At 43.9% G+C, this 17,946-nt stretch overlaps 1 protein-coding gene across 3 annotated transcripts in view; it reads right to left on the bottom strand.

Moving 5' to 3' along the window:
* Window positions 1-417: 417 nt before the first annotated feature.
* The window catches only part of bur (GMP synthase burgundy), a 38,537-nt gene continuing 21,008 nt past the window's right edge, over window positions 418-17,946 (bottom strand). For all 3 annotated transcript variants that reach the window (XM_075890067.1, XM_075890068.1, XM_075890069.1), the window contains exons 10-14: window positions 11,293-11,408; window positions 10,706-10,831; window positions 8,196-8,314; window positions 3,143-3,446; window positions 418-1,469 (exon numbers count right to left, since the gene is read on the bottom strand). In XM_075890067.1, the coding sequence (XP_075746182.1) occupies window positions 1,368-1,469; window positions 3,143-3,446; window positions 8,196-8,314; window positions 10,706-10,831; window positions 11,293-11,408 (767 nt within the window). In that variant the 3' untranslated portion in view covers window positions 418-1,367. The remainder of the gene's footprint in view (window positions 1,470-3,142; window positions 3,447-8,195; window positions 8,315-10,705; window positions 10,832-11,292; window positions 11,409-17,946) is intronic.

The following is a 17,946-nucleotide window of genomic DNA, read 5'->3' as shown; positions in this document are numbered from 1 at the left end:
GGCTTGCACTAGCGAGCCACAGCACATTAACTTGTGGGTTAATGTGCTTTCATCTCCGAGCCGATTCTTGGGACGTTAAACCCCACAAATCAATCATTCCGAGCTAATTCTGCGGGTTGCGCTTCTGCAGCTCGCGCAGCAGAAGCGCAACCCGCAGAATCAGCTCGGAGATAGAAATGCAGACAGCTAACAAAAAATCTGACATTTTTTTGGCATCTTTAGCAATATGAAAGCCGCGTCTCTGCTTCAGAAAGTACGTTTTGTTTCGTGGCAGGGGTTACTGAAGTACACGTACAGACACAATAGAGGCATAATGAAGTGCAAGCCTCCTTCATCACAAAAACTTCCATGTTCACTGCACGATTCTGATACCAATACGAGAGCTGACAAGGGTAAGGAAAGAACACAAAGTCACAATGCAATTTCATATTCTTTAATCACTTTCACCTAGCAACATTCTACAGAGACACTGCTCACCTCACTCAGTTCTTGGGCGCCACTTGCTTAACCAAATCGTCCTGCACATGCCACTTATTAGCAAAGGCTTGTCAGCAGCTCAGACACATCACTTCCTTGCACTTTTTGTACTACAATAGACTGCTTTCGACGGCCTTCTCGAGGCCCCAGTGCGCTCCGTCAGGCAGCAGTTCACTTTACAGAACCTCAGAACCAAAGAAAAGATTTATTATATATTACGTTTTCAGCAAGAACTGATGAAGGTCATAGAAATCTGTAGGCCACTAGTGCCCAACATTCGCACAATGGTAAAGCAACGCATAAAGAAAAGAGCTGGTACATACTACACTCAAGTTCCCCAATATGAAGCCATAAAAACTTTACAGTAGCGCAACTGACTCACATGAGAGAAAATGTCCATGCAGCACTTTCAGAGCAAATGGTAACGCTGCAGATATTACAAGCTGCTTTGAATGAGATGAAACATAGCCAACCATAGCCTTACAGTTTCTCTCATTTTTTAACATTATAAAATGGAAAGAAAGCGAGAAATTTATTTGACAATCAGCAATGAACAGAACTGGAGCTGCAACAGGGAAATTTGAAAACAATGTCAGGTTTACTCACTGAAGAGCTGTTTAACACCTCACTTCGGCAACAAGAAACCACTCGTAAAAAAGTGCCTTTGGGATTAAAACAATGAGAAAATTAACAAATGGAACAACAGCGATCCGATTCAAGAAGTCTAAAACGCAATTAACTCCGTCTCACACAGACGCTGCTTGGACAGCATGAAAAAAAAACGCGACAGCAAAAAGTCAAAACAAACTGAACAGTCGAGGCGGGTGGGCCCTGAGCTGCAAGGGCAGAGCACAATGGAGCCAATGCCATCACAAGCGCACAGTGTGTGTCTACTCCCACTCTGTCGTTCCCGGAGGCTTGGGCGTGAGGTCATACATGACGCGGGAGATACCAGGAACGGCCTGGATTTCACCCACCATCTTCTTGATTACCTGCACAACATTGGAATGAAGACAATTAAAATGGTTTAACATAAGTGATTCAGTTTAGTACTGCATAAGCCGCTATGGACTATGTCTGTTATAAATTTATTCTACAGTTTTCCTTCAAATGAAACAGCAGTGCCTCAGCAGTGAACAACACTGCAATGCATTCAACTTTACAATAGTAAGCACCATGTCCATTTAGTGAGTGTGCTTGTTTGTCCATGCATGTTTTATGTCATGTGCCACTAGCCTTTGAACTACTATAAGGTTCTGGAAATAAGGTCACTGGAACGTATGGTTCAAGACTTGCATGCATTATTGAATGTCCACCTACAGCCAACTTGCTTCTAATAATAAATATACCAGTTTTACATCCTAAATCTACAATGTGATTATGAGTGCTGCCATAGTGATGGGGCTGTGGAATTTTCGACCAACAGGTGCTCGTTAACACGCACCTAAATTTAAGCACACGGACCTCTATCATGTCACCTCTATCTAAATGTGGTCATAGGGGCTGGGATTCATTCTTACGGCCTTTGGGTGAGCAGTCACGCACCATATTCGCTCGGCCGCCATGGTAGGTGCAGACGTGCTTCTACTCTGATCAATTATTCAGTGTTTGACTCGGAGAGCTCGATAGCATCCAGAGTTTGCCTATTCGACAGTTTTTTCATCTATGCCAACCCAACATCATTGCTTTACATGAGCCTTTTAGCTGTACCAGCCTATTTTCTAGAATACCATAAAACCTCCCTTATTTGGATTTTTTTAACCAAGAAATTCGGCTAACTTGAACTCGCATTGCTGTCCCTGCAATACTGTGTATTGTACTTCCAGTGGTGTCAAATGCTCGTTAATTCGGAGGGTTTCAGCCTGTATAACAGCAGGTAGAACAGTATAAATTTGCAAACATCTGTATTCGCATCAAAGAGTTTGCACGATCATTTTTCATTCACGCTCATCTATGATCGAACAGACATTTTTAACTCATCTGCCCTCCCCCGCATCATCCGCATGTGGAACGGCTTTCCAGATGACATGGTAGATGAATGCAATAAAGAAACATTCCAGCAGCTTCTAAAAACACATTTCCAGGATTGACTGCTCAATTTATTCACATAAAGTTCTGTACTTGCCTGTTTAAGGATTGCTAGTTTCTTGTCTAATTTTTTTACCATTGATTCATTTCTCTTCTTTTATTTAGTAATTTTTAGAAGATTGGAATGCTAACATGCCCTTCAATTAGATGTGTATTCTTGAGCAATTGTATTGCTTTTGACTTTAATAACCCAGCATCTCTTTAGAAATTGTGCTTACCTTTTTATAGCCTGCTTTACAGTCAATATCTTGCATCTGTCATTATCTGAGTTTCATTGCTGCTGTGTTGGTTCTTTTATTTTTATCGTTGTCACTGTTAGGCATTGCATATTTTACAACAATTTTTTCTCCGATGCTATTTTTTCAATCTAAGTTTTAATTCATAGCCATGTACATATTCTTTTAAAGCTCCCCTTATGCAATGCCCTGTTGTGCCTGCAGGGTATTTTGAATAAATAAATAAATAAATAAATACCACTATGGCAACAACCTTTTCAGCCAAAGCAAAAATTATAAATCACCTAAAAGAAGAGCATTGCCATTCAAAGCACAAAGCAAGAACAAAAGAGCACACTCACATCTAGGGGTAGGTGCTTGTTGGGCGTGGCGGGGATGCCGGTCATGAAGTCCTGAGTGATGAACGTCCTGATGACGATCGAGTGCTGGCACGACGGCTGCCGACTAACGACATCGCGGTCGAGGTGGAGCGGCAACAGAATCACCGGCATCTGCGACAGCGCTGGCTGGTAGCCCGACGCTCGCAGCGCCCGCTGCGCCACAAAGTCGCACTGCCGTAGCGTGCTCAGCACCAGAGGCGTCAAGAACGTCGGCGTCACGTCTTGGACCGGAAATGCCACGGGGCCGCCAAAGATGTAAACCACCCTGTGCAATTGTAGAACAGGGAATAGCCCAGGTTATAGTGCGAGAATTCTCATGTTAGAATAGGGCATTCTTAGCCAGTTCGCTAACTCTATGGTAAACTTTGATGGCAACCTTTTATTCAGACACAATATTTTCTTCATTCTAATAAACACCAAATTTTTGCGATTTCAAAACAAAGATGCACGTGTATGTAATCTACCAAATATTGCCGATTGCAAGTTGACCCCCCACCTTGCAACCCCTTCTAAGCAAAAACAAAATTTACTCTGAACACAGCCTCATGCTGTGGTCATAGCACACCAATGAGTCTTTCGAAAGAAGGAGTGATGCAACGAAACATTTATTTCACCGTGAAACATCACTTTCGACTCGTCATCGCTTGAGAGAAGGATGCAGCAGCCATGCTCATTGCCGCCGTGTAAGCCACTGCAGCTGCTCGCCGTCGGAAGGGTTGCTAGTGGTACCGAGATGCCGCACATGGAAAACGCCACGCAGATCATGCCGGTTGGCAGTTCATACCAATTAACCCATCATCATTAACCCATTACACCACTTCACTCAAACAACTTAGTTTGAGCTGTCAGCGGGATGCACAAATCCTTTGTAACAGTTTGTGTTTTTGTTTCAAGATCATTGTTGAAAGCACTCTGCTTTTGCTTCTCTAATCGTGAAGGTAATTTCAAACCGCCTCCTCAATGACAGGTTATCGTCCAGACTTAAGTCCGCAAAAGGAACGGCGTCTCGCAGTGCACGCGAAGACCTTAGTCCTCCATTTTCTCACTTCCCTCATGCACTTTCATACACGTTGAACTTCTGCCCTGCTTCAACGTTGCGTTCCCACTCTGCATAGAGGATTGCTTGCCGTTTGAAAGCAGCCCTGTACTGTTGCTGGTGTAGTGGTGGCATCTTGGCATCCCTTGAGCAGCTTCGCAAATCGCGCACACCACTGTTAGCAAGCAAGGCGGAACGCACAAATGGTAGGAATGGCGAACAGGCGAGCGCAACAACGCGTGAAGACGCTTGTGGGTGCATGCGTAGGGCGCATATGACTGGTCATGTGGTTTAGTTCCTCGCGAAGTGTAGCTAGCCTACACAGCACTTGCAGCTTTTCCATGGAACACCCATGGTGCTTCGCGGAAATCTGAATTTTTGAAATGCCTAGTCAGCAAGTGCTTTTAGGGCATGCTGTCCTTTAAAGCAAGAAATGCATGTCCTTTCTTTTTCCAGCGATAAACGCCACCTTTTTTGTGAGTGAGAGATGCAGGCAGAGTTTCTCGCCACAGATAAACGTGTGTCGCATTGTTAGTGAGCGATAACCGCATGTCACGTTTCTCCGCGAGCCATATGCACTGTCATACCCATTTGTCCTGTACACCGCCACAAATTGCCGATCTCGCCAACAGGCGCAGATGCGGTTACCAATGAAACCATGATGCCGTCGGCGAGGTGTCACGAAAAAATTCTGCATCGCTGACAGCTGTTGCTGACACCTCTTTTGGCCACCATACATACTATAAAAATAAACCCTTGGGACTTGGTCAACAGGTCCTATGTGTTTGTACAAAATGCCTAAAATCGTTTCAGGGTCCCCTTAATTAGAACCACGAGCAAGCAAGCAACAAGCCACCTTGCTAGCTTTCAGGGAACCCCTAGCATTAGCAAGTAGACGTTTCAGCCAACTAGCCTGAAAGATCCAGCCACGTATGAGTGTTCTAGTGTAGTTGTTAAAGGGAGATGCGAGTCGAAAAATCGCGTTTTTAGCGAAATTTCTCGTATTTCTGATTTTTATTGCATTGTAATCTTCAAACCTTCTTCCATCTGTGAAAATTTCAAAACTAAATTCGAACCGCAAAATGCAAAAAAATATGTATGAAGGCATTGCGGTGGCTCAAAATTTCGTGAATTTGCGCCGATATTGGCCATCTTTAACTGGGCGCTGCTCCCCGTCGCAGTGCCGCCCGCCGTCGCGATCGGTTGGGAAAGTTGCGTCCGGCCTTCTTCTTACAGCTCCGACGACCGCCAGTTTCGTACGTGGGCAAAAAAAAATAAAAAACGAGGCCTTTTTATCACGTGGTTTGAGCGGTTTGAAACGTGCGGCACCCTAAGCCGCATCCCCATTGGCTACCGAGTCATTGTCAGCTGTGTTGGTGGCGGCCATCGGCATTTGGTCCGTCTGCTTTTCTGCGCGTCTACGCATATTTCCGCGATGACAAGCCCGAAAAAGTGCAACATGAGACCGCAGAAGTTTCGAACGAAGCACAAGTTCAAGGGAAGGCGGCGTAAAGCGCCCCGAACGACAACGACGAACGAGAACGCGCCTACGTGTGCTAGGCCTGACGGCGGCATCAACGAGTGCGCGAGCGACCGTGGCTGCGATGAAGGGATTGACGCTGCGCTTTCTTTCGTCAGTGCTTCGGAAAAGAAGCTCGGCTTCTTCGAAAAAGACGAAAGACGGCGCAATGAGGTTTGTGCAACAACAGTTTTGTGCGACACCCTCTTGCTGACGGCACTTGTGGCAGGTGCGGCATGCCCTGCTTGCGGTATTCAAAAACTTGCCGTTCGGGAGCCGGCAGAAAAGCGCAAGGGACTTTCGTCGCTCCTCGAACTTCATTGCGAAAACAGCGAATGCTCAGCGACTGTTCTTTCGTGCTCCTATACGTCACTGCGTGTTACGGCGGATGGCAGCAGCCGAGTGAGCCAACGGTACGACAGTGGGAGCTCCCGAGATAGTTTCGCTGTAAATGTGAGGGCGCTGGTGGCTGCACGCGCTGTCGGCATTGGGCATGAGCAATTGTCGAGATTTCGCTCCATTATTGGACTCCCAAAGCCAATGCACCACCGAGGATTTTTTTCGATAGCAAAGAAGGTGCATACCGCTGCCATGGCAGCTGTGAGTGAAAACTTGCGCCGATCCAGAGAGTTGACGAAAGAAGTAGCAGGCGAAACTGATGTGGCTGTTATGTTCGACGGCACTTAGCAGAAGAGGGGCCACAAAAGCAACAACGGGATTGGCGCAGTTATCTCCTTAGATACTGGCCTCTGCTTAGACTTTTCGAGGTCATATCAAATTACTGCCTGACATGCAGTAGGCACAAGGATATGGGCCCAGACGAGGAAGTGTGGCAAACATTCCATGGCCCAGTCTGTGAAAAAAATGCAGACTGTTCCTCCCATGCCATGGAAACAGAGGCTGCAATGCACATTTGGCAGAGAACATTGACTTATGACACCCCACTGCATTTCATGACATTCTTGAGTGACGGTGACAGCAAAGCATATAGTGCAGTTGCAGAGTCAAAAGTCTCTGGTACTGTCAATATAGAAAAAGAAGACTGCACTAATCATGTGGCCAAGAGACTTGGCACCGCGCTACGGGAGCTGCATGTACCATTACCACAAGGGCAGAAAATGAAAGAGCCAGCCATTCAGAAGCTCCAAACATACTATCAGATTGCCATAACAAGCAACAGGGGGAGTGTACGGGATATGTACACTGCAGTATGGGCTTCGTACTTCCACTCATGCTCTACTGACAATGCTGGCAGCCACAAGTTTTGCCCTGCAGGAACAGAGTCGTGGTGCAAACATCAACGCGCTGAAGCACTTGGTGAACCTGCACCACGCCACACACCTCTCCTGACAAAAGCACAGGGATTGGCTGTTTTGCCCGTTTATAAGCGGCTAACGGATGAGAAGCTCCTTGCTCGATGCATCAAAGGGAAAACCCAGAACGCATCGGAATCCCTGAACAGCGAAATTTGGCTACTTTGCCCCAAGACTAAGTTTGTCTCCCGAACGGTTGTCGAGACTGCCGCAGCTATGGCAATCCTGTGGTTCAACAAGGGTCATGCTACTTTCGAGCACATCCTGGAAGAGCTCAACATACTGCCATCTAGAGATCTAGTTACTTTCAGTGATTCCCGCGATGTGAGGCGCATCAAGAGAATGTCTGAGCGTCTGACAGCAGAAGCAAGGACCCACCATCGTCGTGGAGTGAAAAGGGCACGGCTAGAAGAGAGTGCTTGCAAGGACCGTGAGGGCACAACCTATGCTGCAGGACAGTTCTAGTAACTTGCAGTGCTTTTCAAAGTTCTGTTGAACATTATGGCCAAAGATTATGCATTTCTAACAACTCTGTGATAAAAAAAAAAGGTTTCAAACTTTCAAATGCGTTTTTCTCCTTTTGCAGTTTTGTGTGATCTGTGCTTCTTATACACGCTAGTTCGTATACTTAGAATTGTGATACCTCTATGAAATTTTGCACATAGCATGATGAAGGCCCATGGAGTGCAAGTATCTATTTAGATTGTCAGTGCTGCTTGATTATGTTTTTCAAAAATTACGTAACATTGAAAGCCCTTGGCAACTAGAGCCATAGTAAATTTTTCTATTTTATTATTGTATTTCACCTTTTTACACACAAAATTTATATAGTTTTTTGCACTCTACAGTTCCAAAGGATCATAGTCAGCTATATCTGCATGCTTTATCTCAAATTTTTATAGGTCAGAATTGTTGCATAACAATGGCCATAATTTTGCAGTATCTGACCTGCAGAAAGAAAACCAAGTAATCTACATGAAAATAAATGACATATTTGAAAAGAGGAGAAAGAACTCTACCAGCATGCCAATTTGTGTTAAATTCAGACTCTTATTAAAGAAAATCGTTTTTCGAGTAGCATCTCCCCTTAACTTCTGTAGTTGCCTTATCTTGTGCCTCGTTGAGTATGCGACATGAGCACGGTACCTGTTGATGTTGTGACATATCTTGGGGATGAGCTTAGCGAGGCACATCATGTCCTCCCAGTCGCTGGGTTCCTCGGCTGATGAGAGGCCCACCACGTAGCTGTACGTTCGTCGGTCACCCTGCGACAAGGCACAACAAAAGCAGAAACAATTTGGCATGCTGACAACCAATGAAATGAGGTAAACGATCAGTTGGGCAAGTTCAACTGGTAATCGTAGCTTAAATATTTTTTTTGTTCTAGCACTCCAATGCACACAATAAATGACAAGTTGATGAGCAAGGACTGTCAGTGTAGGCAACGTTTCAACAAGAAGACTAGTTAAGACAAGTTCTCTCATTCAAACTTTGGCTTCAGCGACAATTTTTATTCAATGATTCCTCCTTCTTCAATATCTCTATGAAAGTTTCCCCCTTTTTTCTAGTTCTTTTTACAAAACTTTCTGCATTTGGGGTACAATTGACTGAACACTTCAATGCGTTCCGGTCGTATACTTGAAAGCAAAACAAAGTTCTTCGAAATCGAATTGAGCACCAAGACAAGACGCAAAAAGACAATACGACTTCATGCACGCTTTTGTTGTTGTCTTTTTTACTGTCTCGTCCTTTAGCACTCCAATCTATTCCAGAATGAACCCATGTGCCCAGCAAAACATAAAGTTCTCCTAAGCCTAAGTGCCTGCAAAGGGGGCACCCCGAATCATCCAAGGGAGACACCCTATGCCTTCACTCCATTGGACCTGTCCTATCATTGCTTAAAGGGCTGTGCAAGTTTTTGACAATCATGGCAGCCGAAGGTCCTTAATAACCCAATATTACAATACTGCCAATGGTACCGCTGCTCTTTCATAAACGGTTTTCATGCAGGTGAAGTGTTGTACAAACAAGAACTTTAGTTTCTATGCTGTTGTCAACTAAGACATATTGAGAGGGTCAGGAAAGGGGCATGGTATGAATTTGACTTTACTGTCGCACATAAATGTCATTCAAAAAAGCATATAAGAGAGGCAAGTGGGCACAAACTAACACGACAGCGGCATTTTGTCCCTTAGTTACACACACACAGACACACAATTGCACATTCCTCTGGTATAACTGGCAACATCGAAAAGTTTTACAGAGAGTCATGCAGCACTGTATGACGTCATTGTACATAAACAGAAAACAAAAACCTGCATGCATTTTTTAATGAAAAGCATTACACATTAGTAAGCGCTTACACGTCACGGTAGGTAATGATTTAGTGCAGTGCACTAACCATAACATGCAGGAACCTAAAGAAAGACGCTCCTCCTTTGGGCTTAATATTTCAAACCTCAGATGAAAAAATAGTGTGTTGTCCTGAGGCACCTCCGAGATCAAGTACTTGAACTGAATAAAATGTATTTGCCCCAATCCAATGCTGTTTGTGTTCACTGGACACCCATGTTTTTTGTTCCTTTAGGAGTGTCACGTTCAATTTGAGGCTTTCATCTTCAGCATGTAGGTAACTTCAGATGGAGATTTTTCAGCTGCCACGTAAATTCATGACTGACACGCTCGCACAGGATCGTTTTGAGTGCGGCTATGACCTTCGTGCATTGTATCTGTCTCCAATGAAGAGCAATCAATGACGTGCCACTTTCATCATGAAAACTGATGTCTAGGGAAAGCTACTTCTCACACTGACGACAGCTGCAACATGTCCCTTTCGCTTGCTCAAGGACTGCAACCATGCGCAGGGCAAACAAAAAAAGATCTTCAGTAGCACAGAGACCAGTAAATGTTCTTACAGGCTGAAAACTGAAAAATATTCAGCTGTGAAGGACTACCTTACTGACAATTACAAGCAACTTTGTGTATATCTTGTATATCAACTCCATGTATATCAATCTTGTATATTAACTCCGTGCATATCAATCTTATCTAAATAACAGCTCTCAAATACACATGCATTTGTGGAAGTATCAAGAAGAGATTTTAAAACAGGAAATGAACTGCCATGAAGGTTAATTTGCCATTCTATAATAACAAATTGTACTTACCTCTCTATCGCACCCCTTTTTTTCTGTCAACTACAAGCACTTAAGTTTGGTATTAAAAAGCTGCAATCATCACATCAAGGTGAACTTTCATTTTGAACCCATGTTCGACAAATTCAAGATAGTATTTTTTCTTTTGGGGAGTCTCAGAGACGCATTGGTATGGTAGGGTCGCCATGAAATCGCATCCTATGATCAATGTTTTTAATACCTTATTGTGGCGATAGTTTTGACAGGACCAAGTAGACTGGTCGTAAAATGCTGGTAGTCTCACTACCGGAATGCAAGATCGAGGTTCCACTGCACTAAAATGCCATTTTGGTAGCGTTTGGTGCGACAAAAACAGTTCGGTGCAGACTGGCACAAGTGGCACAGCACTGCTCCCCCTCTGCCCAGGATGCAAACATCGTAACTGTCAAAAGTGCTCAACTGTAAGCATGCACCCACAAAAAATTATAGATTAAATGGTTGAATGATCAAACTCTCACATACCTGTACACCAACACTCTTTATGGGCAGCAGGGTGGATACAAGCTTGTACTGCGTCGAAACGCGACTGAGAAACTCGCACTCCTCTTCGGATGCACCATTTTGAACTCTGTTGATGAGGGAGTGCTTCTGCAGAAGTAAAAGAACACAAGAGGAAAGTTTGAAAATGCAAGAACCTTGCAATCGAATAGTATAAATAACTGCAATCTGCCAGGGCGAAATACCACTAAAGACAGTCACTAAAATTCGAATACTGACGAATTTTTGTATTACAAAACATTCAAAAACTGCCCAAGTAAACCCTTTTCAATATTTTTAGTAAATGCAACTGAAGTTGAAAGCAAAAACTGCTGGTTCAAGCAAAAAATGCTAAACAAAACTAACTACAGTAGAACACCTACGCAAGAGACACGTAAGAGACAAAGGGGTGTCGGAGACACCAGTGTGCGAGCACTGCAATACGAGTTGATCAAGGACTGAATGTGTGGTACCCTGCTTATGAGACGCACCTAATATAAAAGACAAGAACTGCTCCCCGATGCGTGTCTCCTTTAAAGGGGTTCGACTGTACTTGGACGGCATGAACCCACCTTTTTTAGAGAATTCGAGTAGTCGATGATGATCTTGACCAAGACACTAGTTTCAGAGAAATCCTTCTCCATGTAGGGCTCGTCCCCACATAATACCCTGACGGCAAGGCCAGGTCCTGGGAAGCAAAGAAGGGAAGCATGAGCATAGGTCTAACTATATTTGAAATTTCAAGCAGTTCATTGAGAAGCAGTGTACATTTAAGGGGGGAGGCTACATTTAATGGGCAACTTTTTTTTTATGTATAGATCTGAACAAAATTTTCACAGGTTGTGTATTCAGATGTGTAGATTCTAAATATGTAATTAATTTTTTTGATAGGTCAAGTAGTTTCCAAAATACTTCACAATCGATGTAAAACCTGGGTCCTTCGTTTGCAGCCTAATTAGCATCCGAGCAGGAAGCACCAAAACATTGGCGACAGTGTAAAAACAATGTAGGATGTTTAAGGAGTGCAATATGCTAAAAATCAATTTGCTGGGCCGATTTCAACAAGAGTTACAGGACATCAATGTTCAGAGAAAAAAAGCCACCTTTACTAATTATGCAAGTGACCCAACTAAAAAATTCAAAATAGGCCTATTGTATACTGCATGCATTTATCTTTCTGGCAAGAAGAGAATTATCCTGATAGCTCAAATGGAACAGAAATTATTTTCCCTCCAACTTGGCAAATGTGCCAAAATTGATGTTTTGAGAATAATAGGAAAAACTTTTCGATACAACTTTATTGAAGAATAATTATAAAAACTTATGAAAATGCACCAGGGGTATAGTCAAACCCCGCTAAAACGAAACTAAAGGGGCGCGGAAAAACTTTCGTTAAAGCGAAAATTTTGTTATAGTGAAATCGAAAAAATATAGCCGATCTGAACTAACAAAACAAAGAAACGTTTATTCCCAAAATTCAAAAGAGTCCGCTTCTTTTTATTCTCTCCCAGCAGCGTCACGACACGATTCTCACCCATGCATATCGAGGTCATAGTGAAAAGCACGCTGGAACAGTCACTATAACCACTTTCGTGAACGAACCAAACAGCTGCATTAACACATTAACACCAGCAGCTGTCCACCGTCAAAACGCCGAAATGGCAGCAGGGTATCGTGAAGCAGTGACTTTTGCCTCATTTTATGCCATTCTTATAATCCATCACTCGTGGCTAGCTGATTTTGTTGATAATGCGGACAAACAGCTGCTTTGATTAGTTACCACACTCGCCATGCGTGAACAAAATTATAAGCATTGGAATCGAAAAAGGCATCCGTCCGCATATGCACCCAGCAGCTGCGCGAAGGAAACCATGAACTAAGCAACTGAGTTTCAGCTTCGGATCCTCTGCGGCTATACAGTAAACCCAATTTTTATCATTTTTATGCATTTTCAGAAACTAAAAATACGTCGACGAAGTCTAAAGTACGCGTTGGCACCACCAGAAACCATCGCTGTTCAGTAAGTGTGAGCGCCCCCATTTCTCGATAGCGATGGCAATGAAGCTGCCGTCTTTTGGCAAAGCAGGGCAGCCTCATTGCCATCGCTATCGAGCAATGGCGGCACCTATGCTTGCTTAACAGCGGTGGTTTCTGGTGGTGTCAACGCGTTTTTAAGACTTCGTCAACGTATGTTCAGGTTCTGAAAATGCATCAAAATGTTAAATATTGGGTTTACTGCATAGCAATAAATATCTAAGCCTGGAATCGTATTGGGAAATTTCGTCGAAGCGGGATGGCAGAAGAAAAGGTGTTCGTTGTGGCGACAATATTTATGCATCGGCTCCTATGGACTGCTGACGGGGAATCGTGAATTTTTCGTTGTAGCGGCGTTAGTTGTAGCGGGGTTCAACTGTAATGTGAATGCATCCCATCCTTATGCTTCTTCTTGACCAGCTTTCTCCGACTTTGGGACGCTTCTTTATGTTTGAGGTTGAACTCTGACGACAGTGCCCTTAGGGATGTGCTATTGAATATTGTGATGTCCAGGTGTCCAGCTACTCTAGAATAGCACCAAATTTATTGACATTGCCCGTGTTGAAGCACAGCACAGCCTCTGCAGCAGCAGCTGGCAAAGCAAAGCAGCAGCTTGCAAAGCAAAAAGAGAAGCCTGCTGCTCCTTTGACAACAAACTCCAAATCACGGATTGGAGGCTTTCGTGTGAATTCCGAGTCTTGCTTTGCTGGCATCTTGCCTCGCTGCCGCACCACTTGACTACGAAAAGCGGTCAACTTTTCGCACTCTTGCTAACACCAACGAAAGATCCTCAAGCGTCGTGGTTGTCTCGCAGTCGCGCGTGTCTCGAACTTTACTGGCATTGATCACATCTACGTCTGCCCGCTAACGGCCGGAGTCGACGTAACAAGCGCTGTCAGGGAGGCCCGTGTCTACGCGCACTTCACCGCTGCAAATAGCATCGGCGTGGTTAACAATTCACAAAGCGTCCCCTATCGGAGGAAGCCATCTAGCACACTCCTCCATTGATAACATCTTCAGTAAACGGACGGCCACCGTCCACGCAGCATGCGTGAAGAACCATCTTCGGTTACGACTGCATTATCAAGACAGCGTTATCAAACATCCGTGCTTGCTCCCGCGACACAGTAGTATCACCATTGGGCTTTCTGCCCTTCTTCCGTGAACGGCAAAAATGATGCTGCGATTCACTCGTATCCCTATTATGCTTGCGCCTCTCGTTACGCCCGGCGGTGCGAAAAAGTTCAGATCGCAGCATCATTTTCTGCCGTTCTTCAGTGAACGGCGAAAACGATGCTGCGATCTGAACTTTTTTGCACCCCCAGGCGTACCAGATGTGCAAGCACGTCAGGGATGCGAGTCAAGGCACCTTTGCAAGGGCGATACCCCTTCAAAATGGTGGCGGACACTGCCAGCGAATTTTCCTGGCCAATCGGGAAGTGCCATTTTGGTCACGTGTGTCAAGCAACCAATAGAATCACGCGCTGCACAATTTTGACTATGTTTTCTTTTTTCTTTTGCGAGGAGAACATAGTTGTCTACTGGAAAAGAAAGAAAGCTAGAAGTGCGACCTTTACAACAAGACCAAAATGGCGCTGGTGGAGTGTAGTTCGTGTGCCGTCGGCGGTTAAAGTACGGCTAGTTTACACTTCAATTTAAAAGTCAGCTTTCGCAAAGTTGCTCTCTTTGTGGGTTATAACTTAAAAATTAAGTGAAATTTTGAAGCTAAACTCTGCTGATAAATGCAGAAGGGAAGTGGGAACGCAAAAATGATAAGAGAGAAAATGCAATTTTTGGGCAGATTTTCAACTTCTTGGGGCTTAGGGCTCTCATTTATTTTTTAACCAAGTGTGACAAAAGTTGGCATGCTTATTTATTTTGTTGTCCGGATTCTAAAAATGTAGTTATTTTTTCTGAAGCTTCATTAGTTAATTAAATATTCAAGATAACAATTTCTATTGTTCTTACCATAATAGAAAAATAACCACCTGTCAAAAATGTATAAATAACATAGGGATTGACAGTAGAAAGCATAAGACATGCAACATAAGAAGCACTTTTTTGAATGGGTCATTATTTCTTACTTTACAGTACACTAAACTTCACAGCCCTGAATGTGGCCATTGTGTGGTCACACAAAAGACTAGTTTGAAAAACTTGCATCAAGAGAAATCAAAATCTGCTTCCCATGTGTGCTCCAAACATATACCTTCATGCTGCAAAATAAAATATTCTGCTACCTGTAATAGTTTCAGATATATTGCAGTAATTTTCATGCAGAGTGTACTATATTGCCATTTTGAGAAAATGAAGAAAACAAAGAATTCTAACATTTTTACTGTAAAAATGTATGCACTTATAATTACATAGTCATTGACATATAAATGAATACTGGAAAGCCTAAGGAGTGCAATGCTGCAAGCTGATCGAAAAATGAACAAGTACTTCTCAAATTACAGCACACTAAAGTTCATTGCATGTAACCAAATACAGAAATTTTTATATTAAAATAAAAAAATGAAGCTGCCCATTAAAAATGGGCTCCAAGCATTGTTTTTTGTGCACATTTAGCTACATTGTGCAAAAACAATTACAGCTCTAGCTGTCCTAGGTCCACTTTTACCGAACAAGCAAAAGAAAGTGGTCAAAATCTGTGCTTTGAGAATAATGCTGTTAAAACTTAATTTCGCCGTTCCGAGAGAAAAATATCATGGCACACATACTTTTAGTCAGTTAATATGTACCAGGAATTTAATAGGACCGATTGTTTGTACGAGCGTGTCGTTTCTTCTAGTCCTGTAGCAAGTTGTCGCCGTGTCCTCGTCTGCCGCGAGGCCGCTTATCAGTGCGGTGACTGTACTGACGGCGATGTGCGACAAATGTGCGTGCGTCATCCACAATCCGTCGAATAACATGGCGATATTTTCCGGCTGGTCCAGAATAAGCTACCCGTAAGTGTCGCGAACCGAAGTTGCTCCCTCCCTTATCAATTTCGAGGCTACACGAGTGCCAAGGTGTTAGTTTCCTTTTCACGTAAGACTGCAGCATTTTCGAGCGAAGATCGCGACAACGATGCGAACACGTCGTTAAAAGCAGTCTACCTGTTGCCAGTAGCTTCCAATGCGAGGGCCGCGAGCATGTTCACTGCGAACGAATGGACTTTCTGTTGTTGGTCGACGCGCGGCGTACTCCACTCTGACGACCTGTTCAAGGTCCTTTCGTCAGGCGGGGGGAACCACAACATAGGTGGGTTTAGTGATAAGACTGCACTTCTGTTCCGTCACTACACAAGATTGATATCTCTGGTAGCTTCACTTCTGCTTTTTACTTGCCGTCCTCTAACTGATGAGGCTTCAAAACACAGCCGTTCTCAGTAACGTTGTCGGCAACCAACGGGCTCCTACGTGAGTTAGGCCTACACCGGTGACTCGGCGACCGCTGTTGACCGCGTCGAGTTCGTTATCCTCGTTGTCCTGAGCCATAGCGGGGATCTTTCTGAAGTTCACAGCGAACGAACCACCGCCACACCCGCTTCACAAATTACTGTAGCACAAAACTTCTTTACTGCCGCAAGCAGTCAGTAGCACTATGACAAAATGGCACATGTCCGTGTGCGTAATGATAGTGAAGCAGACGCCGAAAGCGCCCCTTGGCCAATAGGATGCCTAAATTTGGTCACGTGCCCCAAGCAGCCAATTGAATCGCGTGCTAGTGCTTCTCGATGACGCGTTTTCGCTAAAAAGCCAATGAGCAAGGTGAGCCAGCGGTGTTGGGAAATTGAAGATGAAGAACGACCCTTCCAAACAAGACCAAGATGAACAGGATAGCTCGTGTGTAACGGCAACAGTTTGGCGCGGAAAAAGCGCGATTTTAGTGTCAATTTGCGCTCACATTCATCTCACAGGGATGTTATAAATTGATTTTGCGCCAGAAATAATGACGCGAGAAGCTAGAAACTTCTCAGATAAGTGCAAAAATAGGCACAGATTTCGAAAATGTCAGCTTCAAAAAGTCGATTTTTTCGCAATTTTTGGCCTTTTAAGACCCGTGTCCCCCCTTAAGGGCTCGTTCTCTGTTAGCCACAATATTAGTAAGATTTAACAGACAATCATGCCAAGGAAAGTATAGCGGATGTTATATGAGATAATTCTAATGTAAATGTGACAAAACAAAAGTGGACGAAAAGATAACTTGCTATGGGCAGGCTACGAGCCTGCGACCTTCAAACAACACGTCCGGGGCTCTGCCAACTGAGCTACCACGGCGGCTATCCCCCTTTTCTACTTTATGGTGTACATATGTGAACTACACATGGCAGCGTCAGTCAGCGCAGCCTGACTGACTGTGGCACTAAATGATGCTCGCATATTTCAGTACATTTTACCTACCAAAATTCAATTTCTGCCACTATTCAAAGGTGCTTGCACATCATGTCAAACCGAAAAAGATGACATTCACATATGCCTTGTTTTAATTTAAAAAATATTCTGTAGGTTCATTGGGTCATTACAAATAAGCTCTTGTTTTATATGCGATAAATACTATTCTAACTACTTGATTGGAAATTATGCTCGTGCGAATATTTGCAATGCTGTATGTACCAAAAAGTTCGCAGTGTCACGCTTTTAGTTAGCATTGCAAATGTGGGGTCGAGCTGCATATGGAGGCACTTTACCGAATAGTTTTCCCGCACCATCCGTGTCATTCGTTCTTCGTTTTCAAAGCCCTGTGCGTGGGCACGGTTTCCCTGCACGCGCATGCAGTGGCCCTCGACGACGTTTTGCTTTGCTTATTTTTGTTTATCTTTCTTTAAATGTGGACAACCATGTCATCACCACCGAGGGCATGTCAGTTTAGGCGCTGATGGAAACTCTTCGAGACCATGGCGACAACGATGGATTTTCAAAGATCTACTCGCCACACGTTACGACGTCTTGCACCGCGCCACGAGATTGCGGCACCGCAGCCTTTGTGATTAGCCGATTAGCTCTGGTAATAACATGACAATGTGTTGAATGCAATACAATAAATGCGATCTAGCACCAAATTGTAATGTTATGCAAAGTAAGACTGGCAGCTCACTTTTTTGGGTCTGATATTGGGGAACTCCTACAAAACGCTGATGTAAGCAAATACAGCCGCTTCAAAAAAAAAGTGACCTTTTCACACAGTCTCTTCGCTTTAAAAGAAGA

The sequence above is a fragment of the Rhipicephalus microplus genome, chromosome 3, assembly GCF_043290135.1.
Source record: "Rhipicephalus microplus isolate Deutch F79 chromosome 3, USDA_Rmic, whole genome shotgun sequence".
NCBI classification, from domain to species: Eukaryota; Metazoa; Arthropoda; class Arachnida; order Ixodida; family Ixodidae; genus Rhipicephalus; species Rhipicephalus microplus.
This window is presented reverse-complemented; position numbering and strand designations above follow the sequence as displayed.